The 27,586-nt window shown below is 41.0% G+C and overlaps 1 protein-coding gene across 4 annotated transcripts in view; it reads right to left on the bottom strand.

The window, feature by feature from the left end:
* Positions 1-14,313: 14,313 nt before the first annotated feature.
* Positions 14,314-27,586, bottom strand: part of slco4a1 (solute carrier organic anion transporter family, member 4A1) — a 28,425-nt gene continuing 15,152 nt past the window's right edge. For 3 of the 4 annotated variants that reach the window (XM_031868779.1, XM_031868782.1, XM_031868783.1), the window contains 11 exons: positions 25,233-26,382; positions 23,475-23,565; positions 22,916-23,037; positions 22,625-22,736; positions 20,953-21,107; positions 19,691-19,961; positions 18,089-18,251; positions 16,586-16,761; positions 16,202-16,266; positions 15,942-16,090; positions 14,314-15,386 (listed from right to left, as the gene is read on the bottom strand). In XM_031868779.1, the coding sequence (XP_031724639.1) occupies positions 15,216-15,386; positions 15,942-16,090; positions 16,202-16,266; positions 16,586-16,761; positions 18,089-18,251; positions 19,691-19,961; positions 20,953-21,107; positions 22,625-22,736; positions 22,916-23,037; positions 23,475-23,565; positions 25,233-26,079 (2,322 nt within the window). In that variant the 5' untranslated portion in view covers positions 26,080-26,382 and the 3' untranslated portion in view covers positions 14,314-15,215. Of the gene's footprint in view, positions 15,387-15,941; positions 16,091-16,201; positions 16,267-16,585; positions 16,762-18,088; positions 18,252-19,690; positions 19,962-20,952; positions 21,108-22,624; positions 22,737-22,915; positions 23,038-23,474; positions 23,566-25,232; positions 26,383-27,409; positions 27,570-27,586 lie in introns of those variants that run through there. The other variant, XM_031868781.1, reaches the window with a different exon arrangement.

The raw sequence follows: 27,586 nt of genomic DNA, 5'->3' as shown, positions 1-27,586 counted from the left end.
TCGTTCACAGTGTGTTTTACGTTCATGAAAGTTAATTGTAATATTTTGGTCTCCTAAAAATATCTTAGTCACCGTTCGGTTGTACTTGGCTCCAGCCAGTGTTTTAAATTTAATGAGCATGTTGAACATGTTGTTGCCAAACCTCTTAAGCCTCTTCTGGTTGCAAAAACCAAGATGGCGATGGCCAAAATGTCAAACTCAAGGATTCAAAACTGTAGTCCACAAAGAGACAGCAAATGCACTTCTAATACCCCAGAAACACTTTGTTTTTGTGGACGAGGTTATGTAAGTGGGCATAGTTAGTCTTGAGGGAGCTCAGTGACGTAGAGTGGAGAGAGAATTTTAAAGGTCACAAGCTGCTCTGTCCAGTGGATCCTCGGATCCATAATCCAGGCTTCTGCACTCCTGATGATGACCGGTCACTATGGTACACACAGTACATACGGTACATCACACACACTGACAAAGAGGGACTTTTATCTATTGAAGATTCTGAAAAGTGTAGCCTACACAAAACATTGAATCCAATCTGAAAAGCTAGCGTACATTCTATTTGTTTTCCTGATGAGATGAAATTAAAAGAACAAGATAGTCTGTTAACTCTGCCTGAATGCATTCTCTCATTTAAGTATCAAGTATTTATCATGTGTATTTGTTTTCAATAACACATGTATCAAACAAATTTGTGAGTTGACAAATCTGAATCTCTTGTAAATGGCTGGTTTACCTATTCAAAATAATATAATGTGATGGTAAAGAACGGTCATTTACAGGCATTTTCCCCGTTCTCACGATTTATCAATAAGACCTTTTGTGCATTGGGGTGCGATGGTGTGTCATTTTCAAAAAGTGGGGCCATAGAAAAAAAAGGTTGGGAAACACTGATCTAAGATAATCACCCTTGCATGTAGCAAACAAACATTTACAACTGATCATCTCAAGCTCAAACCAAGTGGAGATTGATGGCCGGTGTGGCTCAGAACATACCATCGGGATGTAAGGTTTAGAAGAGTACTGCACTGATTTAGCATTGCACTTCTATTACATTGTTATTGCAGGTCATTAGGTATTTTTCATTACACAAGGGTGATCTGCTTTGCTGAGTATTTGAGTGGTTAGTTGGTTGTCTGTGGTGAAGATTTCAAATCCCCCTTTTGCCACCCTGCACATGGTCTGAATTCTTGCATTTGCCAGAATAAGTTGTGACACTTCTCACATAGTTACAGGATTTGTGTATAAATTACTGGACATGGGACGCATTACAAATTTTGACTAAAATATAAATGCAATACAAATGTAACAGACTTCTTGCTGGAAGGTTATAAGCTACATCAGATCATTCTAAAAGTAGATTGACATACTTCAACAGAGCATCAGCATATAGTAGTAACCAAGATGATTTGTTTTAGGGAAAAATCCGGAATTTTGCTTCTTGTCAATTAAGTGAGAAATGAGCATCCGAAAGCTGGCAATCTGCTTTGACCCTGCCACTGCCGCTTGGGTCTATATTTGCCCATGAATTTACTTACCTATGTGGGTTCAGCTATGAGTTTTTTTCTTACATTAAGCATAAGAAAGTATTTTCTCTGTCCTGCCGACATGGAGGATCCAGGATATTTGTTTCTAACGTGTTCCTGCTCTAGTGTGTCAGGCCAAGTCAGCCCATTTACAGGAGGTGAGACAGGAGCATGTTTTTGTTCAGCTGCTGGATTAACATACATTTTACTGATCAATTAACTTTGGGATGAGTGTATTACGATCAAGAGAATAATTGAAAATCATCAATGGATTGTTCTTTTTAATTAGATATGATATGTGAGTATGGCAATAAATGGAAGCAGCTCTTAAATAAACCACCTGAGGACCATAGTGTCTGATGGAGCAAACATTTGATCTGAAGCAGAGCACAACACTCATTTACCCTGTGTGTGTGTGTGTGTGTGTGTGTGTGTGTGTGTGTGTGTGTGTGTGTGTGTGTGTTGGAGTTAATGACAGCAAACAACAAAGAAAGATGGACTGAGATAGATAGACATGTTGAAAGTTTAAATGGTTTTATTTGGGCTGCAACACACATTGCTTTCCAACAGGTTTGTATGTGTTTGATGGCGGTGACTGAGGTTAGGTCAAAGGCAAAAAAATGTGATGAAAGGCAGCGAGGTCCAAAGAGAGGCAAGAAAGCAGGATAAAAAGTAATGGAGCTTTCGTCTGATCGCAGTAAAACAGGAATTAAAGCAGCGTGTTTGTGGACTGTGGTTACAGGATGCTTTTTGTATCATCAAACAATAGAGAATAATTAACAGTGACTGTTTACAGTGGACACCTTGCTTTTTTTCAATGCTTGTTTATTTATTTAGTCTCAGCGACAATGCACATTTATCAAAATCACTGTAATTGTGCCATAATTTAAGTGTCTTTCCGTGCAATTGATTTGGATATGAGTACTTCTATAGATTTTTCAGAACAATGTTGATTTTTCTGAGCTTTCGCACCACAAGATGAAGCCATCAACTAATCAAGTTGTGTGGAAAGGTTTGAGTTGCTCCCAAATTTATGACACTACAATACGGTGGGTCTGCAGTCCGAACCAAGATGGCAAACTCGACTACTCCTTTCAACCTTGACAAAGGCAGCGCAGACATATACACTGCACATGTTTATCAGAGGGAACTCAAATTCACTCAGAGCATTTTGCTTAAAGGAAACTCATTAAAGAAACTGACAGTATGTTAAGTGGGAGCCTCTGCTGTGCAACTTTATTGGAACCTTCTATTGAAAAAGTGTTGCTACTGACACAAATTTGCATTGCTGCCTGTAGGAATAGTTTTTATGCATGATATTTATATTTCGCATTTTCATGACATTTATTTATTATATTTTTTGCCAGGGGTGTGAGTCCTTTAGCCACAAGGTTGCCCCTGTGTTTGATGTTAAAATTGTCCACTATTACAAAAAAATAAAACGCATAACTTGTGAAAATATAAACGAGAAAGCAAAACATGACGTCAACAAGTGAAGATAATAAAAAGCTTAGAGTAAGGCAGCATCATGCAAATCAGGATAGTTAAACGAGTCAATGTTAAGCATTTATTCTGTCATTGGGTTTTTGTTTAGTCTGTTTCCTGTTTTATTTTGAAGTTCACTTGTGTTATGTTTGACTTCCTCTCTTGTGAGTTTTCCAGCCGACTGTCTGCTCTGACTAGTTTCACCTGTCCCTCATGAGTCCTGCACTCACCTCACCTCCTGCTCAGCTGCTCTCACCGTCCTTGTTAGTCAGTCACTATTTATACAACCTAAGTTCCTTTGTCATTTTGTCATCCTTTGCTGCTTGCCTGCTGTTGTGAGCTATCTTTGTGCCTCAGTACCCTGACGATTGCTTCGTGACTATGAGTGTGCAACTATACTCCACCAGTAAATCATATATTTAAAGTTATCATGGATATTGATGTATCAACAACTTACCTTACTTTACAGAGACTCTTTGTAGATACTACTTTGTAGATCATCTAGTGCCTGCAATTATCTGAATGGGTAGAGCTTTCTGTTGAGTTAATCCTGGCCATAAGGTCCCTGACTGGGGATGTCTTTATGCGGACATGGCAGCCATCAATGGTACCCACACACCTGGATGAAAATACAAGTAAATGTGTCAGCAGGTGGTGGGGGCTGTTGTTTGTGTGTGAACATAACGGTAATGACAGACGCTGGCCGCTGTCAGCAGATGCAGCTGTTATCAGAAACGGATGTTGCTTCAGGATCAACGTATCCTCATACAACGGTTTGTATGATACCCTATGAAAGGTTTGCTCATTTTTCATGCGTTTTTCTATGAAAGCCTATGAAATTACAACACATTAGGTGTACAATAGGTATTACTACAAATGCTGGATGAGACTGTCTTGCTTCATGAGACTCTTCACAGGAAAGGACGTCTCCTTGTTTACCCTCTCTTGCATGGTCTTCTGCGTCTCCACATGCATCCCTGTTGGAAGGTATTTAGGCACAAGGAAAAGATGCAAGTGAAGGAAATGTGGATGCAATTTCAGAGACTTGTAGTTGCTTTGGACCCTACCAGCATACCTTCCTGCAATCAGCTCATCACCTCTCCCGGCTCACCACACACCTGGCTACAATCATCTCATCAATCCACAGAATATTGATCCAGGCTTTGCTCCTACGCTAGACCAGGTTGTTGTTCCAGTCACGCTGTTCAGACCAAGCTGTAGAATCTCTGAGAAATAGTTTTTCCTCTTCACATTGACGAAGAGATTAAAGTGGGATTTGACAGGTGCAGTGGGGAAAATAACTCCCAATTGTACGTTGAGCTCAGGTGAACTCGTTTTCTTTTTCAACAGGCTTTGTGCTCAGCTGACCTTTTTTAAGCACTCGTTTCTTTCTCATTTCTGATCACACTGGTCCAAAAGTAGGCCCAACATCAGTTCTGCTAAGCTCTTGTCCCATTGAACCGCAAGTCAATTTAACGTTAGTGGCTGCCACAATGTAATGCACTGTTAAGCGGTCTTGGTCAAGTTTCAAATATTTCTGTGACATCAAATTGCTGTAGTCAGCAGGTTCCTGCGGATCTCAGGTTGCACACTGGTTGGTGAGGGGACAGCGGTTCAGATATATGTTCTGATAATGATCTCAGTTATATTTAAATATACTTTAAGAAAATTAACTGACACATTTTTATATATCTACTAGAAAATATTTAGGCCTGTAGAGGTTTGCAGTCTTTGTAGGCCTTACTGGGAGCTAAAGTTACGTTTCATCAGCGGAATCAAATTTTAGGTCCGTATAATGTAGCAGAGTTCAGGCAGCAAAAATAAAATTGGTTCTAGTATTGACCTCTGAGGGACTCCACAATTAACTAAAAAGTGAGGTAAGACAATAGAAATATTTAAAAATTCAGATTTTATTGATTTAAGAACAAAACCACTTCAAAGCCGTACCAGATGTCAACCAAGTGCTTGAGCTTCTCAATCAAAACGTTGTGGTCAAATGTATGAACAGCTGATCTTAAATATTTAGCATCAAAATTATTCATACCAGCAGCGAAGCAAATTTGCATAACTTTTACCATGAAAGATTCAAATAGATTCATGCAGGCAAAGGACCAACTACGTGATTCTATAGAGCAGTGTCTAGCACTATAGCTGAGGTAAATTGTTGTTCAGCTTAAGCTACTGTAAGATATTTAACTGAGTTTACATTTAGCTTTCAGCAGTTATTAAATGATCCTTAGTAACTCTGATGAGCACATTCTCAGTACGTTGATACGGTCTAAAACCTGACTGAACACGTCTAGGAGTTGAATGAAGGCGGTCTTCTCAAGAAGTTTTGCAATAAAAGATCATTTTGAAATGTGTCTGTAGTCTGCATTCTGTTGGATCGGGGCAGCATTCTTAATGAATGGATGCGCACACAGGCAATCTTCAAATATTCTGGGAATGAGCCAGAGGATAGAGAACTGTTAATTAATGAGTGTTGCCAAGGGGCAGTCACATCCAGTACTTCAGAGAGAGATTTAGGAGGCATAATATCTTCGGGGCTTACGAAGTGTTTGAGGTGCGCCACAGTAATCATGCGCTCATTTCAAGAGACTGGCTTGAAACTTGATAAAATAGCACAGTTAGGGTCAGAGGACATCAATAGAAGAATCAGGAGCCACAATTTTTTATTGCATCTCGCTGAGTTTCTCATTACAAAGAGGTTAAAATGGGTTTACACTGACTAAATTGAAAAGGGTTTAAAAGACGTCCACAGTGCTAAACAGAGCTCTGGGGCTGTGCTTATTATTATGAATTTTAGAATTCTGGCAGACCACTGTAGGCATTTCTGGGAGAGAAGACTCACAGAGTGTACGCACTCATACACCGTACTGCTAAGCAGCCCGCCAGAGTCCATTCATGTGTGCTTTATAATTTCACCCTCAGCGTGTCTTTTTTGCACTGATATCAATTAGTCCTAATCCCCCCTCCCTCTTTTTAGCAATGATCTGTGAGCTACAAAATTTCCCTTTCAACCTCAAAGAAAGGACGAAATTGCACCATTTTGTCACCCTTTTCACCTCTCATGAGTTTGCAGGTATGATTATGATTAGGACTCATAATGAGGTTAAGGAGTGTAACGATTGTGCGAGAGCTGTAACTGGCTTTATTTCCACACGTCACAAGTTTACACAATTCATTTGGTGGGGAAGATGTGCTTGGTGAGGTCACTGTTCAGTAGAAGGCAGAGTGTGTGGCAGCCACCGCGGTCTCATTAATCTGTGTTGCCAGTGCTGTCTTCGGCAAAACTAACTGAAAACTACTAATGCTACTTGATGTTATATTTGATTTCTACAACGGATGATTTCATCAGTGAACCCAGTTAGTGTGGTTGAGGTGAACAAAAATCCACAACACTCCATACACAGTGAAAGCACGTCAGTCCTTCATAAAATGATTATATTTCTAGCATATACAATGCTCACTCTAAACCATATTGGCTTTACATAACCCAAAACACACCAATTCACAAGTGAAAGCACATTGGGGGTGTCACACATACATTTCACCTTGTAAAAGTGAGGCTCCCCTGAAAGCCATGGTATAGTTGTACATACAAAGCCATGGTATAGTTGTACATACAAAGCCATGGTATAGTTGTACATACAAAGCCATGGTGTAGTTGTACATACAAAGCCATGGTGTAGTTGTACATACAACTTGGATATTTGTAGTTTCATAAACCACAAACCACTCTTCATTCATCTCCAAAGGTGACAAATACCAGACTTGAATTCTACGTGAGTCACCTGTGTAGATGTGTTTGTAATGATTTTGATATTTTGCCCTCATGCTGTGTGTATACACATACTATATGCGTGAATTTATAATCATTTATAATTCAGCTAAGATTTTATATTTCATGCTTTGCACTATACTCTGCATACATCAAAATGATCTCTTTTAAGGTTCAGCCTTTACAAGAAGTTGGATTTAGCTGAAGCTGCCCCCTCTCAGTTGTCATAGGTGAGGTTCGTCTCATGTTGTCTATGGTGATGGTAATAAAAAGAAGATTGAAAGGAAGTATTACTGATAAGTCACAAAAAAAGATAACAAACTGTCCTGATCTTTTTGTCCTCTCACCTATTCAATACACAGCGTTACACTATAGCTGCGGACCTGCACCGGCCGGTAATAATTTAAAGGTTATATAAATGTATGTAACAGCAGAGTATGGATTTACATTTGATATGCAGCCAGCAAACAGGATTCAGTCTCTCTCTCTTTCTACTCCTTGCTCCTTTTCTTTATTTGTCCCTTTTAACAACACTATTGGTTTTCCACATGAATGGAGAACACCTCATTATCATTTCCCATGCCATAGATACACCCACACACCACAGAGATCCATTATCTAACACTCCATTTTGTCTTGTTTACACTGACATGGCGTATTGCTCCTCTGTGGAAGGATCTCATTCACCTCGAAAGGTTTTTGTAATAAGCAACAAATGGAAAAATCACTATATCCTCATTACTATGGGACAGAATAACATGACTCTGTTGCACTTTGACTTTGTGAGTGTGTATCGTGGTCTGGGCGCCACAGTGCCCTGCTATATTGGCCATAATGCATACAAGCTCACGTTGAATTTAAAGTGTGTCGGATGACTCATGAAAGGTCAAACACTATATGCCAGAGGAATTGTGGAGTACTGAGAGTGTGTGAGACACATATAAGGGGAGTATTTACACTCCCAGGTATTTGAGTGGCCATGACACTTGTCGTGGTTACTCGACAGTCTCTCTCATGAAGCCTCATCGTAAGATCAATCAGGAGGAATGATGCTTACTCTCTTTTGATTTACACTTTCTGTCTCTCTGTCTGTTGCCGCTTCCAACTCAATCAGCTGTCGCAGGCGTTCACTCTTTCAGTAAAACCAATTCGATTTTACCACGACCTCTGAGCCAGTCTTCACGCTGCTGTCTGAGTCTGTTCCTTTCTCTCCTTCCGTCAGCCGTCGTTTGAGTGTCAGATCGATGCAACCCTCCCCAGCCCCAATCCCCTCCGGTCTCCATCACATTCTTCCCAGCTGGTCCTTCCACTGAGCTCATCAGAGGTCCCGCTCCTCATCTTCAGCCATTGCTCTACACCTCTTCACCACCAGGCTCTCACACACTACTTTACTACTTGTCTGTGAAACTATGCATTTCGACTCCATTGACCGAAATTAGCTGTTGTGTGTGCAAGATGTGTGCTTGTGATTAAGCAGAATTAGCATTGGAAAGACACTATTGCCTATTATGGTCTCGAACAGGACTTCATTTGCTCTAAACTCAGACTGAACTTGGTCTCGACTGCCTTTTTACTTGAGTGGACCTGGTCTTGGTCTTGACTCGATTAAAGGCCTTTGCACACAGGAGGGAGTGACGAATAAGTGACACGAAATTGCGAAATACTTGATATTTTGCATTTTGAACTATTCATTCAATCCAACCATGCAAATTTGCAACAGTTGCAGCACTTTTTCAATGAAGGTTTCAATAGATTTGCACAGGCAGAGGACCAACTACCAGAATCGTATTGACCCAGAGCAGTGTCTGGCAGTCTGTCTGAGGTATGAAATGTTCTAATTTCCCTCTGGTTAACAGTTACACAGTGTAAATGTCTAGGGCTTTTATTGTGAAAGGTAAGAACGGAAGGAGTGGATCTGGTCTGCACTGCTTGGCTGGAACTACGGAGCCTCTGTGTTTTTGGACGCTATAGTGTACATTTTGAAAAAGTCTCTTCAGCACAACATGATTAGTTAATGCCTTTTTCTGCGATGCGAAAGCTCAGAAAAATTGATTGTTTAAAAAATAAAAAAAGATGTTGATTTTTCTGGAACATGATATTTGTATCCCGGTTTATTGCAGGCTGTAGAGACACATTACTTTTAAAATATTGCACTGGCACACAATTACACTGGGACGTACAAAAAGATCAAACTTTTTAACCACTTTTGTAAAGCACTAATTTCCAAGAAGACCATAGAACTTTTTACATGATAAAACAAATATGACAATAAGGTTAGAATTTAAAGGCCAGCAAAATATCAACAGATTTCCGACAGCAAGACGTCTTTGCACCAAAACCGGTACAGACTTTCCTGTGCTGTAATCAGCTAAGACAATATCCACAAGCCTGTCCTTCACTTTAATTCCTAAATGCGCTTGGACGCTTGGACGCTTGGATTAGACTTGCATTCTGAGCATGCCAGCAATGCAGCGATCCAGGACTGATGCAGTACGGTGTCCGCCCGTTGAGTGCTGCTGATATCTTTCCAGCTGACCTGGGTGTAGTCTGCATTTGTACCTGCTGGTAATTCCACATTTCTGATTCAATATTTCAGATTTGACTAAAGGATGGACATTATCATACACAGATTGCAAGTTAGTTTGTATATAATTATGAGCTAAAAGGTCATTCCCACTGGGTTTAATTACAGAAGAAGTGTTCATTTTTATTTTTTTAAATGTCGTAACTAATTTCAAACTTGACAAAGGCAACTAAAATGTCAATTCTTCATTGACATTTTAGCATTCATGTATAAAGGATGCATAGAGGATTGAATTGCGAAAACACATATATTAAATATAGGCCAGTGCTGTGTGTAATGAGTTGGTTACAGTCCAGGCTTTTTGGAGGCAGAGAGGAGAGAGTTCAGCATCCTGACAGCCTGATGTATAAAGTTGCTGACCAGTCTAATGCAGTGAACTGGGAGGCTCTGGTATCTTCTCCCAGAAGGCAGAATAGGCTGCATGACAGATGGGTGGGGTCACTCGCAGTGCTGGTGGTCATGCGGGCTAAGCACACGGCAGAGAGGTTGAAATGAGGAATTATTCATTTCCGAGCGACAAAATTGAGTTGTAATCATTGTTTGGTTTTATTGATTTATTTGCTTTTGTTTGTGAAGCACTCTTTGTTGAAAAGTTCTATAGTGATGTTAATAATAATGATAATAATGTCAATATATTATCTATGTACAATTCAATTTTATAAGTCACGCAAAGTTGGAATTGCTGCATCGACTTTTGTAAGGCAAAAAAGGCTATATCTCAAACTACGCCATTATTGGAAATAATGTTGAATGATGTTCTGTCTGACGTGCCTTCCCCCATCTGCTTACAACAAATGTCCCCCTGGGGATGAATAACGTATCTATCTATCTATCTATATCTATCTCAATGAGGCAGTGTGACAAATATTTTCTCTAAACAACTTTCTTACCAAGTAGCCAGTGGTCATCATGTTTTGACGCAGGGAATTTGGCGACCACCTTTGTGATGATTTTATTGCCGGTGCAAACTACCTGGGTGTAGATTGAACGGTGCCATGCCACGGTTCCGACGGTCCATTGTTCCGAAACCCCAATAGTCTGAAAAATATGCCATTTGACTAAAAGCCCACATGTCCGAAAGCTCGTTATCCCATTGCTCCACAGGCCCATTGCTCTGAAAATACCATTGCACATGTCGCATAGCTTATTAAGCAAAAACTACATCATAGTTTTCTGGATAAATGGCGGAAAAATGGGCTTTCAATCCAGTCGGCCATTTTTGGGAGGATGGGGTTTTGTAATGGGCCGTCGGAACAGTGTGCTTCTGATTCCTATTTCTAAAAACAAAATTCCTGCTTTGCCCGCTCAATTTACCATCTTTTTGGGGAAATCTGATGTATCTCACCACTCTACAAGCAATGGTTGCTAACATCCCATATATATATATGCGCCTCACCAGGGTACAGTGTTGTGGTTCCGGGGTGGGCGTGTCAGACAGCGTGTTGCCAGGTTGAGCGTAGTCCACCGAAAACATTATATTTCCCACAATTTAATCTTCTGCATTAATGCACTAGAATTATTCAAATGTATTGTTCGGTTCGTAAGCCTCGTACCAAATTGTTTAATACGAATACGTGTATTGTTACACCCCTAGAAAGAAATAATAACCCGTAGCTATGGCGTCATAATGAGGTTATTAGGAGGTGGTTGAACTGTAGAAGGACAACACAGAAGGCCCAGGTATAAAACACACGGCCCGCCACCGCTATCAGGGGTTAGGGGCGCTCTGTCAGTCGTTCTGAAGGAGACAGACACAGATGCAGCAGACACAGATTTCACTTGTTTTGAAAGGAAATTCGTAAACATTTTGCCATGATGCTCGGAACACTTTCGATGATGGACGCCCTCGATCAGCTTCCTGGTCACAAGCCAGGGTGGGAGGGGAAGAAGCATAATTACCTGAATGGAAGACACCCATGGAAACAGAGGTGAATGTGTGTCTGCTCGCATGAGATCTAACACTGACCACTGAACTGTTCCTAATGTCACATAGCAAATGACTTTCAAATGCATTCACTTGCTTTATAATGCGACAGAGAGGAAGGCCAAATCACTTATGTCTTACTCTAAAGCAGCCACTTACCCACGTCACTGTCTCACATGCTGTTTTAGATCTTCATCATTATCTTTGTTCGAATACCGGAATTAGGAGGGTCACATGGTCACAATATTACCATGGTAACCGAGACCCTGCTAGAGAAGCGCACCATTGTTCCTCCATGTTTCCTTTGATGTATACTATCTGTTTAGTATTTCTGATAATGAAGATAATGGTTCTACCGGTCACCAAAATTTGTTTGTGTGCAGCCTGAATAAGAATTGTTTCCATAGCCGATAACATGACGTCAGTCATTAAACAGCCATGTCCCTGCATTTACACATTTCCCAGTGTACTGTCGAAGTTTTTGCATTTGCTTGAACAATTAAGCAAAATTACATCTAAAATAATGTTTTATTTATTTTTACTTAAGCATTAGAGAGGATATGAGTACTTCTTCTGTCACTACACTAAATCGTACTACACAGTCAATGTACCCAGACACCCAAATGTTGTGTTCAGAGGTACTAAATCACTTTCTCCAACTTCACATTCAGTGGTGGTTTGGCTCCATCTAAAGTATGAGGGCTGCCACTGAGAGAGAGAGAGAGAGAGAGAGAGAGAGAGAGAGAGAGAGAGAGAGAGAATTCATTTTTTTTTAAATGCAGCAGAACGAGGGAGGGGAACACTGATTTTTTTCTCTTAAAATTCTGTTTTGCCCAAATTGTTTGTGGTTGAGCTTGTGGGGAGATAAAGTGTTAGCTCGTATGTGTGTCTCTCTGTCTGCCCTGGGCTAATCTCACATAGTGCTGGAACAATCAGCCTTATATCTTCTGTGCTCTTTTATGACTCCATGCTCAAGGACCTCTTGTGGTGTCAATGATTGACAAGTTTTTAAAAACCCATTTTATTGGCTGTTTTATACCGTCATTGACACCTCACTCCTTTTGACCGGCCAATATTTTATATCTATTTTGATTGTGAACATGAGCATCTGGAGCTTAATTTCCGACTGTGGCTCAGCGATAGAGCAGGTTGTCCGTCAATCAGAGGATGGAGGTTCGATCACCGGCTCGCCCAGTCCATGCCGATGTGTCCGTGGGCAAGACACTTAACCCCAATTTGCTCCTGTAGGCTGTGCCAACAATTTGTGAATGTGTGTGAACGTTAGTCCTGATGTGCAGGTGGCACATTGCCATCAGTGTGTGAATGGGTGAATGATGACATGTAGTGTTAAAGCTCTTTGAGGTGTCGAGAGAATAGAAAAGTGCAACCACGGTACAGGCCATTAAACATTTAATTCCATATTTTATGAAACACTGACGTTAATCTCGATACGATATGAATAAATCCCTTTTTTTTAAATCTTCACCACCATCTTGAGCCGGGAGGGACAATTGAGTGAGATTCAACTCTTATCTGGCTTACTTCAGATACTTCTGCATCTGCATGATAGGATGATTGATTTGAGATTTGCCCTTCACTATGTTATGTCATATGTTATTGTTATTAGTATAGTATATGTTCTTTGTCCTTTTCTGTTCTCAGGAAGGTCTCTGTCATACACACACACACACACACACACACACTCATAACATGATAAATAACGATTTGACACACAAAAAGTAAAGCGCCGTTCAGCTATTGTATTTAGAAAACACTTGACATCTTTGAATCATTCCATAAAAAGATCATTCGATTTCAAGTCCACTGCTTTTTTTTTTAAAAACATACAGTACCAAAAACAAAATAAAAAAGAATAAAAATCACTTTACAGAGTGGTTTGTCAAAGCTCGGGACTGATTGAAAAGCATAACGAGGAGTACTGCGTTTACACATTCACATGGATCAAACTCGTCAACATCAGCTGGAGGGTGTTGAGGTCAATTCTTACAGGGACAGGACATGACAACAACACAGGCAACGTACAGAAGGTAGCGTTTCACTATCACATAAACAATAAAGACAAGGGGGAGGAGTTCTTACGGACAAAGAAAGGCAGGAGCAGAGCCTGGGCAGCATTCCTTTCATCATCCCACAGTGAATGCAAACAAAAACAACAAACATATAAGTGCAGAAACATTATGAATAAATTATTTGCATAAATAAGATCAATGGTAAAACAAAATAATACACAAGAGTTGTTAGGCAAGGCTGCTTTGGCACATTTGTGTACTAACAGTACTGTAATAATTAGGTCCAAATAACTGCTGATTTGCTATACTGCATGTCATGCCAGTTGCGCGTTGCCCTTGGCAGCTCCAACTTACAAGCTATTTCCCATAATACCCTTCTCTAAAGCATGGTCGCATCAGCATTTAAAACGGTCACCAAATTTTAATTAACTTTCGAAATATCGCAAAAAAGAAATGTGAATTATCAACTGGGTTGGAGAGAATTAACTCAGCTATGCAAAGCATAGTTTCATCAGAAGTTGGCCCCATAGGCTACGCATGGCTGTAATCCACCAGTAAACAGAGTAGAAGAAGAAGTGGGTTAGACCAAAACAAGTCGCCTTGGCCATCTAACCCATGTACGAATTTAAAAAAAATATGATTGAGGTCTTCATGAATTTGTTTCAATCAGGCAAGTTGTTCTTTTATGTCCGCAAGTTTTAGCCATGTCTCATGCTGTCCGGCGATGAAGATGACTTAATGCAACAATTTTTGCTTCGAAAAAAATTTGCTCAGATTTACTTCAACCCAACAAAGTGATTGCAATGATTCTATAGGAAATAAATCATTTTGTAGCAAACTTTAAAAGCTGATATGACCAGGCCTTCATTGTGTCAACACATATTATCCAAGCTTCTCAGATCTTTTGAGTTTTTTTTTTTAAAGTGCAGCTATGTGTTTGCTATGGAAGAGAAGCATCAAAGCTCTAAACTCTGTCCAACAGAGCATGTATGTATATATACAGTTTTCAGTATTTCATTTATTCTCTTTTCTACGATTGAATACAAGCCAATTAGTGGTCATATATTCTACATGTACATCAAAAATACATGTGTGCTTTTCTAATTGAAAATAGATTTGTGCTGCTGTACTGTGACCAATAGATTATAGTGACATCATATGAATATAAGTGCCTTCAGATACTCTTGGCTTGAAATATGACATATGAAATGATTTGGCTTCATTATTACTGGGCTGCAGATACATCATGGGTGGAAAGTAAAGCAGTGTCACTATCTTCCAGTAATGGGAGAAGAACAGAAAAAAAATATGGATATTAATACCTTCTTTTTTTTTCCCTCCACATCATAAATGCTTCATACACATGGCATATCATATATACCACGAAGGTCTCAGCTGTTTCATTGTCTTTTGAAGGAAAATTACATAAAATATGAAACAAAAAAATGCCATCAGACTTGCATTCTAAAAAGTCATTTGAACTGATTCAACACAGTGTTGCGATATCTGTAGAAATGCTTGTGAGAAACTTGTGTGGCACCGCCCCGTCAATCACACAATCAGATACGCACACGTGTGGTCACAGCAGGGTTGTCTTCCCAGAGAGCAGCATGTTAGAAGTCGTCGTGTATGTGTTTGTGTGTGTGCGGTGGGCATGAAGGCATCCTGTTCTTGGTATGTGTGTCTGTATTAATCTTCTCCATTTGTCTATGTGCATGTGTTGTCATGCACGCATGTGTTTGTTGGGGGTGGTGTCATTATGGCTGAGAGAAGGCTGTTGGTATAAAGGAAGCACCACCCAAACACACATTCACGCACTGTGCTAAGCAGCGCACACACACACACACACAGTCGGACAGAGACTCAGCGGTCGGGGGCGGGGGGGTCTTTGACGTCATAACCTGGCGTGCAGGTTGACGATGACGCCGTCTTCAGGCAGGTCTTTGACAGGCAGGTCGCTCATGTCCCCTCCTCCATGGTCGGTGCTCTCACAGCTACTTTGAGGCGACTCAGGAGGAGGCTGGTACAGGATGCTGGCCAACAGGAAAAAGATTGTCCCCATGACCTAAAAAAAGAAAACAGAACAGATGATCGTAGTGAAGTGGGAGAGTTAAAAAAAAGTCACTTTTTCATATCAAAGGACTAGTTTAACAATTTAGGAAATACACATGTTTATTTTCTTGTAGAGAGTTCGACAAGAAGATCGATACCACTCTTGTGTCTGTGCTTGAAGCCAGAGCCCTCAGGCCATTAGCTTAGCATAAAGCACACCGACTGTAGCAAGGAATAAAGTAAAGAAATACACCTGCCAGCACCTCCAGTTGTATTTTGTGTGAAAGTAAACCCATTCAGTATTGTAACACGTTGTGTAACATTTGTTTGATTTGGACACAAACTGAAGTGAATACTCCGGTATTATGCTAAACTAAGCTAATTACATTTAAACATGCACATGCACATCAAATATGTCCTTACAGTCCCTAAGGCAGAGTGACTAAACTATGTCATTACATTTTTTAAGTGAAGCAGAGATATCTTTCTTCACAAGCATAAGTTTTCAACAAAGAGATTGAAAGTGAGACTTCAGTAAAAGGCCTGCTACTGAGTGTATTAGTATTACCTTATAGATGATACCAGCTACTAGTGTGTACTGGCTCATGGCTGAGTTATGATAGAGGTAGCAGGAGCCCTGCTCACCACACTTATCCTGCCACAGTAAGCAGGAGATGTCAATCACCGAGCCGAAAGCTATGGGCCCCGGAATACCGCCTGTGGGGAAACAGCAGCAGAGGTTGGACAACATCTACATTAAGCAATCGGGTCGTGATTCAGAGGTTGAAAGAAGAAAAAGAACTTGATGCAAGAATACAGTGGGCCTACCGAGTGTGCGCACCACAATCCACTGGATACCGAGTCCAAAGGACCTCTGGCTGTCTGGCACACACCTACACGACACACAGTTGGTCAGGCATGAAGGCCGAATGGATCTCACACTTCATTGCGATACAAGTTCGTCCTTTTTTCAGCTCCTTTTGCTGCATTTGTTTTATCTGCAGTTTGCCCCGACAGCACTATAGTGATCTGTTCGGACTGCCATCTAGTGGGCAACGGAGGTACTGTCAAATGGTTGGATTTAGAAAATATATTTTTGGGGGCGAGTTATGCCCATTGGCAAGGCAGCTATGTATTTCTCAAGGCAGTTACCAGCTGTTTACCCGTAATGAAAAGACTTAACAACAAGTAGTCCAATGTGACATTGTTTACCTGAGTGTGGCAGTGAGTGCTGGGATGCTACAGAGGAAGGTGAAGGAGATGATGATGAAGAGGAAGGAGAGGAAGGCTGGCATGTGGTGGCAGGTGCTGCCACACTTCCCTGTTCGAGCAAAGCCCTCCTCGCCCCAGGACACATTTCCCACCACACAGCTGCATCCAGAGTACACCTGAAAACACACGTATTGTTCATTAGTTCACAAACAGCAACATTAACTCTTATGCATCACGAGGGGCCTTTAGGCTGTGTTTATGCATATGGCATACGTTTTGGCAATGGTGTAAGTTTTCAACTGTAGCTCCTGTATGTAAGTCTGTAATAATCTGTAAAGCAGACGTAAAGCAGCTTAAATATGTCAACCATTGAAGACCATTTTAACCAGAACTTTTGATCCCACAGCCATCACAGCATTAAATCATTATTTTATATCAGGCTTTCAGTCTACAGCCCTGGCTTCAAAATAGTAACTTTTACTATTTTCTACCAGATTTTCTCATGTTTGGCCTTTGGAGGCCTAAGAGGATCATATACTCTATCTTAAAATAATAACATTGTTGACTAAATGCAACTGCGATATTATACAAAGTACTGAAGGACATTATAAGAATATACATCAAATCATATTTTCTTAATTCAGAGCTATTCAACTGTCCAACTAAACTGCTTTACAAATGTTGTTGCTTCTAAATTAGTAAAAAAAAGTTTAAGTGAGTAGGTTAAGTGTTCATTGTAAACTGTGTGATGGTTAAGAGAATTAAAATAAATACTGAAAGGAACAATGTTAAAATTCTCAAATATCACTAAATGATTTCATTATATTATCCTATATGTTGTAGGTGTAACAAAAGGCTATTGTCTTCACAATAATGTCGATTTAACATTTGGAAAAAAAAGGTTTCTTTGTTTGAAGTACATTTTATTTTTCATTGAAATGCTTCAGAGGAGGCCTGTAATGCAAACGAGTGCCTCTGCTGCAGAGTTTAGCATTCTCAGTCTATACTAACACTGACGATGTGAATAACTATAACTGCAGTGCATTCATTTGAATGTGTTGTTGCTTGTTAGCACATTATGCTGGGAAGTTAAGAAACATATCTTGAGGAGCAGAGGAGAGTCATTATTTTCTGCAGGAGGGGGAGGCGTCAGCATAAGGGAGGAAATACTGGGAGGCAATGCTGTCCCCTGTATTTACAGACTCACAGCTTTGTGCTCTCAAGGGTTGTCCTCATCCAAAGAAATGATCAGTGGACTAACACTCATAAGATTTTGTTGTCTAATCCATGAGTTGATTTAATATACAGATGTGTAAAACAGAGTTTCTCCACAAATAATCACACAAAATCTTGTGATAACCAGATATGTGCACATAAGTTAGTTGGAAATAAGTCATTGAGCATGAAAAACGCATAAAAAATGACTAATCAACTAATGAACAAGACCAAAACCACTGATCAGTCAATGAATCTCCTGAGAGGGTTGCAGCATTAGAGCAGTACCTGTTTGCCCGTGGAGTGCTCGGTGTGGTTGATGGAGCTGCAGCCGGCGTAGCAGGGGGAGTAATACATCACTCCGTCTGCCCCGCACACCGGGTTGTACAGCTCTCTGACACAACCACAGCCTGCATTACAGCCCACTGTCAGGTCCTCCTCTAAAGAAGAGCTGCAGACATGAGGTGAAGGAGGGACAGAGGGAGGGAGGGAGGGAGGGACAGGTGTGTGGAGAAAGGGCAAAGAAGGAGGTCATTAGATGCAAAAAATGTGCTACCTCCTACTTTGTGATAACAAGCAGTTTCCTAAGTCACTACTGTACATGTGTCATCATGATGGTAATACTCTGAAGTACATAAAGACAGTGCTGAGTAACCAAGGCTATACTCGTACAATGTTCGACACTATACCTACGAGAAGTAATGCGCCGTAATTATTTTATGTCCCACAAAATTAATTGTATGTAATCCCAGTTTTCGTAAACCAGGAAGTATAAACCTCTTACAGTTTGTAAACAATGCTGACATACGTAAGTGTGGGCACACAAATTGGCAACGGAAGTAAGGCGAAGTGCAATAGCTTGTCGAGCTATGCAAGGCCATTTAACCACCAAAGAATATATTAGCAAGTGACCCAATAACTACTGGCCGGATATATTCATGTATTTGGCGGAGAAAACCCAGCGTGTGACGTTACACCAGCGAGAAATTGTGAACAAGTCACCGGATGCAAAATTGACTCGTGTTCTTGAATATTCGGAAAATGCATAAAAAAAAACCAGAGATGACTTTTCGTAAAATATCATACTTATGAGGATACATTTGAAAAAGTACATGACAAAGCTGCACAAGCTGCCCTGTATCTCAATCAATATTGTTAAATGACATCATCTACATCATTGGTCTAACTGAGTCGAAAAACCATTCAGTAAATGTGAATGTTTTGTGCTTGCAATGGCTTAACCACGTTCTTTACACTTGAAGATTATGATCCAAACAATCCGAAGAAAATTCAAATGTTTAATGTTTCCTGAAGTGAAATGTTTCTGTGTACAGCTAGGCACCTCCCATTAAGTTCTATTTAACTAGTAATCATAAAGGTACTTCCTTTGCAGAGCAAAATCACATATTAATGAATTAAAATCAATCTGAAGTCAGAATCACAAATTCCATGCCCCTGATTAGCAATCAGATACTAACTGCTAATATTACCGCTTCTTTCAAGGAAAGAAATAAAATATTTATATATTAAATTCATCTACAATCGCACTTAAAATTAGACAAGAAGTGGCAAACAAATCAGCTGGGACGAATCGCTAAAATATGCTTCACATTAATAAAAGTGTCATTTATAAAATGTACTTTTATAAAAGGTAAGCTACTGTTAATGCTAATGCTAACACAACATTGTAAAGGACTGTTGGTGTAACATTGACGTTACTCACAGATTGTTGGATGACCACAAGAATTATAGCTACCTCAATTTCCCCCAGATATTAAAGTAATATTATTGTATCTTTTCGGAAACAATAACCTAAACTAATGCACATTTTAGTCAAAATAAAAACATTAAAATAACTCAACATTATGAGCCAACATAAACACTGCCTACCTGTTCCTACGGCGCCGCTCGCTTGGCTTGTCATACAGGTCTTTGTACTGGTCCAGTTGCTGTTCCTCCATCAGACTGTACTGGTATGACGCCGTGACACCGGCCATGGGCACGTTGGGGCAGTGGATGAGGAAGATGAAGATGGTGAGCAGACTGACCATCGCACACATCATGCAGAAACGGATGATGCCTCGACAGCGCAGGTTCAATCTCTTCACGATGTAGCCGCCCAGGAAGGTGCCACCGCCACCAGCTGGTACCACCATGTAACCTGAGGGGGGGCGCAGACATAGGCATGCAATCAGGCTGCAGTTCCACTATTAGGCCAAAAATCTCTACTTGTAGACATGAAGTATCACAATCTTACAAGGTAGCTGTAACAACATGTACTGAGTCGAGTCCATAGAGGATTAACTCTTTTCATTGTGGACACTGCATTGGCTTTTCGGCTTTTCTGCACCTCCAGACTCCAGGAGATTGCCACGGTTTGGCCAGTTAGAGATAAATTCATTGTTTAAGTGGAGATTTGGAAATGTTTCGATCATATGACTCTAAAACAATGCAGCCGCCGCCCAACTTTTAAAATCCAAATCCTTCCGCTTGCGCTTTTTCTGAGACTAACCTCAAACTATTGCTGTCTAAACAAAACCAAGTAGTGTTTGTTGCGTAAGTAAACAAAGTTTAATTTCAAAAGAGACCATATGCATGCAACGAGCAGAAACTGACACGCCATCCATCACATGACATGACACTCCATGACATGTCCAAAACTGACACTAGAGCGTCATATTTCAAAGTATTAGGGCCTCTGATCAAGCCTCGATATTTGACAATTTTGGGGAGTGAGGAAGTGTTGTAAATTCAGTGAAGGTGCCTGTTACAAAAGGCTTTGCAAAAGACACTTCTTCTCAACAGGAAAAAAAAAGTCACTAGCTTGCTCCTGCTAGTATTTACCTCACCAAAAACTCACAGTTGAATGATGTATTTCAATGATAAAATATTCCTATTTCTGGTGTCAATTTATAAATGTATTGCAGAGGAGGGACTGGCAAATATAAGGTCAACGAGAATAAAGTGTTGAATTATACATATTTAATGTCTCCAACATCTCCAAAGGAACAGGTCAGAGTAAGAAAAGTCTGTCTTGGCCACTTTTTTTTATTTCTCACTGGGTTGAGATGGCTTTAAAAACAGATTTTGATCAGTCATTTGGGTTTGCTCTGGACTTTGCATCATGTGTTGTATGATTTAACCCCACTCACCAAACCATGTGGCAGCCTCTGAAGCACTGAGACTGAACTGTGACTCCAAGAACTTTGGACCGAAGGTGGACATGCCAGCGATGAGGGTGGCCTCCGTAGCACCAGCCAAGCACAGGAACAGGAAGGGGGGATTCTTCAAGAGGAGCAGCACAGACCTGGAGGGAGAAAGACAGAGCAAAGAGTAAGTGTGCGCAACTAATGGAATAAACCTCAGCTTCCTTTTTAATTAAATCAGGCCGCTCGAATCCCACCAGCCTGGAGACGTGAACACTGCACTGGATCTAAAGACGCATCGTCATGTTACATAACATGATCCTCGCCTCACTGTGTGCACGCTATCCCCAGTGCTACAGTGGTGACATCCTGTGGGCTGCTGCGTTCATAGTAAACACAGTTGTGAACTGAAAAGAGGCAGGGCTGTCACTCATCTGTCAAAGTTCGTAACATGCATGTCTAAATATAGAACTTGTCTGGAATGTGATGTTTATTTCCTCTATATTATAATCTCTTCATTAACCTCTTGAAGGATTGATGTTTCAAAACAGTTGAGGATGTGTGCAGCGGGGGGGAGAAAACATACCAACACAATGTCATGATAACTAACGTATGGACATTTTCTGAATTTATAAATAGAGTAACTTGCTGTAATCCAGTTACTCCTAAAGCGGAGTAAACTCGCATATCCTGAATGGGTGACATATTTGACAATATCGGTACGGAACAACTGATAAACTGTACAATTAACCCAAATAGTGAATGCCATAACTGCAGGAAGTAAAAAGTACAATTTGGATCAATTGTGATTTTTCCTGTGAATATTGCATCAATGATGAGTTGTCCTGTTATTTTAGGAACTTTTGATACAAGCCTCTGTTTGTATAAAGTAGTCTTTGTTATTATTTTTTTTAAATCCTACTTAATAGGCTTCTCTTTGATAAATAGTTTTCTTCTCCCTGGTGCGTGGCCATTGTTCTTGTAGCACTTTGATTGTTTCGGCGGCTGTTTAGCAGAGGCCCTGATGCTGTATGAATGAAATGCTGGGATATAGGCCAACTGTATGTTTTTGTCTTACACCGCCCCCCCCCCCCCTTAAAACAAGGAGGGCTCGTGCCCCCCCCCCCTTTAAGTGGGGGTCCAAGCTAACAGGCAGGTTTTCTTCTAGGAATTTTTAACATTCTCCATTTTTCGATTTATGGCACAAAAACAATTCCTCGTGTTAATGCGCTCAGTCATTCTGATGATGTCATCTGTACAGTAATCTCTATAAATATATCTGCAAGCAGAATCTGTAGGCAGCGGGACAAGGTTTTGATATCGGAAGTGTTCTGCTTTCCATTTGTAGTCTATGTTGACCGATCAGGTTTCAGCAGCGTTTGGTTGAATCCAGTTAAACCTGCGTTGTGGAGAGAAAATGAAATCTGGGAACCCGCCAGCTATCATCTGATGATTATTTAGCTTTTTATTGGTTTAAAATTAGCTTGTAAAACTGGCTACTTGTGAAGGAATTAATACAAAGTAATACACATTGTCTCTCAACTCCAACTCCAGTCTCACATCTCTAGTTCCTCTTGTCCCATCTCATCTATCCTCAGAACAATAGTCAACGTGTTCCCAGATTGTCTGTACTGTATCCAGAACACTTTTCTACTGTCCTCTTCAGTAGGTGCATTACCTTGGCATGTCTTTGACTGATTTGCCAAACTGAGGGTCTGAGGCTGTGGTCTGGCTTCCGTCCTTGAGCTGGTGGGCCTCAGACACCCGCATGGCCACGTACTCCTGAGAGCCTGCAGGAGGAGGCAGAGGATGTGAGACTGAGTGACATTTGCCACTCCCATTACCAATGTCTACCTTAAGCTAAAATTAAAAACATATATGAATGAATACTCTTTTGCTTCTTTACTGCCTGCCTATTGCAAGACCAAATAGTGTGTATGTGTATGTGTGCAGTGGACAGGAGTGGTACCCGGGAGCTGTCGTGGGTAGCCCAGGATGGGGAATGCTACAAGTAGAGCTGCTGCTCCTCCTGCCAGGAAGCCGATCCACCAAGCCCCGACCCACAGTGGGTTCTCTGGAGTCATCTCTGTACTGTGGCAACACACACACACAAACACATTGTGTGAATGACTTGACATTCACTGATATGTTGACCTTTAAATGCTAGTCCACTTAGGGCTGGGTAATATGGCCAAAATCTTATATTACGATATAGGTCATTTCATATGTCGATAACAATACATTTTTTGGGAGTTCAATAAATAAATAGGCTTTACCATGTTTCATAGAGACTATTTTTGTATACTCTGTAAATTAAATATCTGACAAATAAAAAGTACGGAATATTTTCTCATTTGATTACGAACTTAGTGCAAAATTAACTATGTTAATTATGTGAGAAAAAAATGAATCAATATTTCCAGCTATCCATCAAGTCTGCTCTATTATATATTGTTCTATATATACTCTATTCATTCATGGGTGTTCTAGTCTATTGTTATTGATTCTGCCATCCACAGCAGACTCACGTCAGGTGGATCTCGGTGTAAATGTTGAGGAAGTATCCCCCCAGCAGGTAGCCTGCTGCTGGACCCACAATGGCCGCTGTGTAGAAGATCCCTGGAGAGAGAGAGAGAGATAGAGATAGAGAGAGAGACCACAGACTCAGAACCAGACCATGGGTGTGTCAGTATACAGTGACCGTCTACTTCCTGTTTCCTACAGGTTAAAAGGGCCCCATTGTTCTTTATTGGGCTTGGAATTTATAGAGTTCCATGAGGAAGAAAAGAGAGCTTGATGTCAAAGCCTGTTTGTGTGTTTGTCCTTTAGTTTTGAGCGCAGTGTTGAGTGGGTCACACTGTGCTCTGCTGCTATTTGAAATGGGCCTAGTGACGTTTAGTACTACTGATGTCCTGAGTGGATGCTGAATGGTGAAGATGGGAAGTAAAGCTGGAAACGGTCAAAATGACAGGGCTGGTCGCTGTTAATGGCAACACAATAATGAATACCATGAACAACATGTTGTGACAGAGTGTGTGTGACTGCACAGAGGGCACATTTGGTTATTTCTATGTGTGTTAAAAGTTAGTTCTATGATCGTCCTCCGGATGGGTACTCCTAATTGGAATCATTGTATAGTATCATTAGAGCAACACATAATTCTCTTATTTGATCCGAGAGGAGAAGTGTCACAGCAGTTGTGCCCATTTAACTAATTCACAACATTAAACACTTTGAATGAAGAATGAAGTAGGAAAGAGTGGGATGCAACCAGTGTTGTTGCAGTTAGATTACAGGTCTATGTTTCAACTCGTACTTTGTGACAGATGTTTTGGCGTTTGTAATGCTCATGGTCGAACAAATATGTACGTTCACATTCAGACGTCTGCAACGGACATGCAGTCGTTATGAAAAGATGCAGGTGGGAATTTTTCCAAGCCCTGCTTGATGTGTTCTCATTATGCAATGCAGTTGAAGCACATTTAAAACAATTAACAATCAGAGACAGAAGTCGGTGCACTTCATAGTCCAGTTGCCACAATATTAGCTGAGATTACCTAAACTGGCAACTGGTAAAATGAGTCGGTTTATTAGAATGCATTGACAGAGTTGTATGATGAAATGCTTTATTTGTGGTCCCTTTATGCTACTCACATAAAGAGTCACAATCAACCCAGGACACATCGCCTGAAACTTCTCACCATCAAACTTTACTCCGCTCAAGAATGTTTATCTAAAAGCCCAAAATGAATAGAGCACAGATGATTTCATTCATTCTCTGTCGGGGTACGCTTTACCTACTGGCACTTATAGGTATAAATGGCCTTTTTTTCTTTTTTAATCTGTTTTTTTTTTATAATTCTAAATAATTTGCTGTGCTACATAACACACTTTTAGGAAAAGTCACCGACTGGGGGACTTGGATATTTCATTGAAACAAAGAAAATGTTACTCGTTGCCATTTCTCTCTTTGGAACCACATTTGTACCAAACACATTCACATACTGATCTTCTTCTTTGCATATACTGACACTTGTTAAGGTACTATACATTTAAGATTTTGGCTCTTGGAATTTAAAAATGACATTCTTCTGAATAATAACTATGGTCACATTATGAGAAAGAAAGAAACGAGCAAAGGGCTGAGCAAACAAACACAACATGCAAAGAACAAAGTGACCAATTGGGAAGAGATGATCATTAATATGATCACTGTTAGGGAGTGATCGCTACTTCAAACAATGCAAAACCAAGCAGGAACATGCTGTACAAAATGAGTTACTCACCAATATAAACAGGCGCATAGTTGGACTTGACATTCTCATCCAGGTACGTGACCCCTAACGTGTAGAGAGGCGTGGCACCCACGCCGTGGAGGAACTGGCCCAGCATGAACACAAAACGATAGCTGGACAATCCTCCACCCTCCTTGTCCTGGCACGGGGTGGTACGGTTGCCGGAGCACATAACCGTCCGCTCGGTCAGACTGACCTGGTAAGGGGGCGTGGTAAAGTGAGGCAGGGCAAACACCAGCGAACCAATAGCCATGATCAGCACCCCCCATCCCAGCCAGCGGGGCTTGTGTCCTGTCCCGCCAAAGTAGCTGACGAAAGCCAGGCAGACGCAGGCGGCGATGTCGTAGGAGCTGGCGATGAGGCCGGCCTGGTAGCTGCGCAGGTCGAAGCGCCTCTCAATTGAGGTGACCACTGTGTTAATGAAGCCGTTGATTATCATCCCCTGGAGGAAAGAGGCCACACAAAGGAAGAACAGCACCCATCGAGGGGTGTTGAAAGCTTGGATAGCTTTGGGCGTCAGGGCCCCCCAGCCACACAGCTGATCCGAGTCAGTGGAGATCAGCTTTAACCCCATTGGGGTCCCTGCACAAGGTTGTGCTTCCGCCCCATACAGCTGCCCCGGGAGCGTGGAAGCCCCAGTGAAGATGTGGGGCCGAACGGGGCCATCAGCTCCGGGGCTGCCAGTGCTTCTGGGGCCTGAGCCTAGTGGGCTGCCTGTCTGGGAGTCTGGGGGACTGGGGGTGTCCAGAGAGGGGCCCCCGCTGAGAGGGCAGTCCTGAAGGTCCAGGAGCTCCTGCTTGGAGCTGAAGGAGGCATCGGCATTTAGCAAGACAGGCATCTCCCCTCTGAGGGGCAGTATTCTGGGTCCTTATGGCGCAGGAGGGGGGTCGACGTGGGAGGTCTTCGAACGGGGGAGGCAGAGAACGATGTTTAAAATGTAGGAACACAGCAATGCGAATCAACTGAGGCTCAAGGTGAATGCTTTGTGGTCAGGATCTCTGTCAGGCCCTGAGATGATCTATTCTTGGCTAGTATAACTTGCTCGATGTGTCCACAGTGCTCTCCAGGTGCTCTGGTTTACCTATCCGTACAAGGTTGTGCCGGCTGTAAAGACTTCATGCTGACGTTGAGTAATGGCATCCTATGAAGAGCAAAGAGAGAGATAGGGAGAGAGATTGGATCAGTTAACCAATCGGTTTTAATAAGGCAGTAACGTTTTTAATGTTTGCATGAATGATGACACACAAATCTGACACAGCTGAGAAAATACATCACCAAGTAAAAATGCTTCCACGCCTATATTTTTGTTTCCCTTAAAGAACAATGTGATTCACCAATCAAGATAAGAGTATAACAGTGTGATACAAATGTGTTTTCTTTTACTTTTTTGGCCACATATGGGTGCCAGGGCAAGCAGACACACATACGCACACTGGCATGGGAATGAAATCCTTCCTGCACAATGCAGCTGAGTGAGTGGACTCTATAATAACACAATCTACAAATATATTATGATCAGAGATCACAAACACCCACACGTTCACACACAATAAAACTTTAACACCAACATAAAAAGAAAACAATGTACAGTTTCATTTGAGTAATTAGTGCAGCTTGAGACATAATATCCACATTGAACACAATGCAGATTTGACTCGTCATTGCAGATTAAAGCATAAACACTCTCCACGTAAAGTTAATTCATACCACCCAGGAGTCTGGGTGGTATTGCGTAATGCTTTTAACAACAGAATAGATATTTATTATTTTGTATCGAGACAAAACAAGGTAGCAGGCAAAGCAGACACTTTGTCTACCTTGAAAAGTTAGCACATTTATTTACTTTCGGTAATCTCAACAGCCTTTGTGAATGTTTGCTCCACATAACCTGACCTTTACATTCCATTTGAGTTAACTACTGTGCACGGTGCCCTCTAAGAATTTCGATAACTTAAAGGAGAAGTATAAAAAAGGAACAAAAGGGAAATAATTGAAACTCTGTGACACTCTAACAACTCTATGTGTCTGCTTTCACAACTTGAAACAGCAAACACTGTGAATTTAAGAACTTTTTATCAATGCACAAAAATTCAAATTCATCACAAACACAAAGCTCTAACTATATAGCAATGTATCAGGTTATAAATATGCTCTATTTAGCTTCCTACCTCCATTCCAGCTTGTGATAATTAACCGGTCTGGTGACATAAAATGAAACAGAGTGGAAGAGACAGGGCAACATAAATATGAGAAGACGTGAGTGGTATCCAGGCTAGGTCCTAAGCCCGTCTCTCAAAGCCTCTTATAGTCCAGCGCTAAGAGGCAGCACATAAGTACATTCCCCC

The sequence above is a fragment of the Anarrhichthys ocellatus genome, unplaced genomic scaffold (genome assembly GCF_004355925.1).
Source record: "Anarrhichthys ocellatus isolate YVR2014 unplaced genomic scaffold, GSC_Weel_1.0 scaffold44, whole genome shotgun sequence".
NCBI lineage: Eukaryota > Metazoa > Chordata > Actinopteri > Perciformes > Anarhichadidae > Anarrhichthys > Anarrhichthys ocellatus.
The sequence above is the reverse complement of the archived record's forward strand: the minus strand, read 5'-3'. Positions and strand labels throughout refer to the sequence as shown.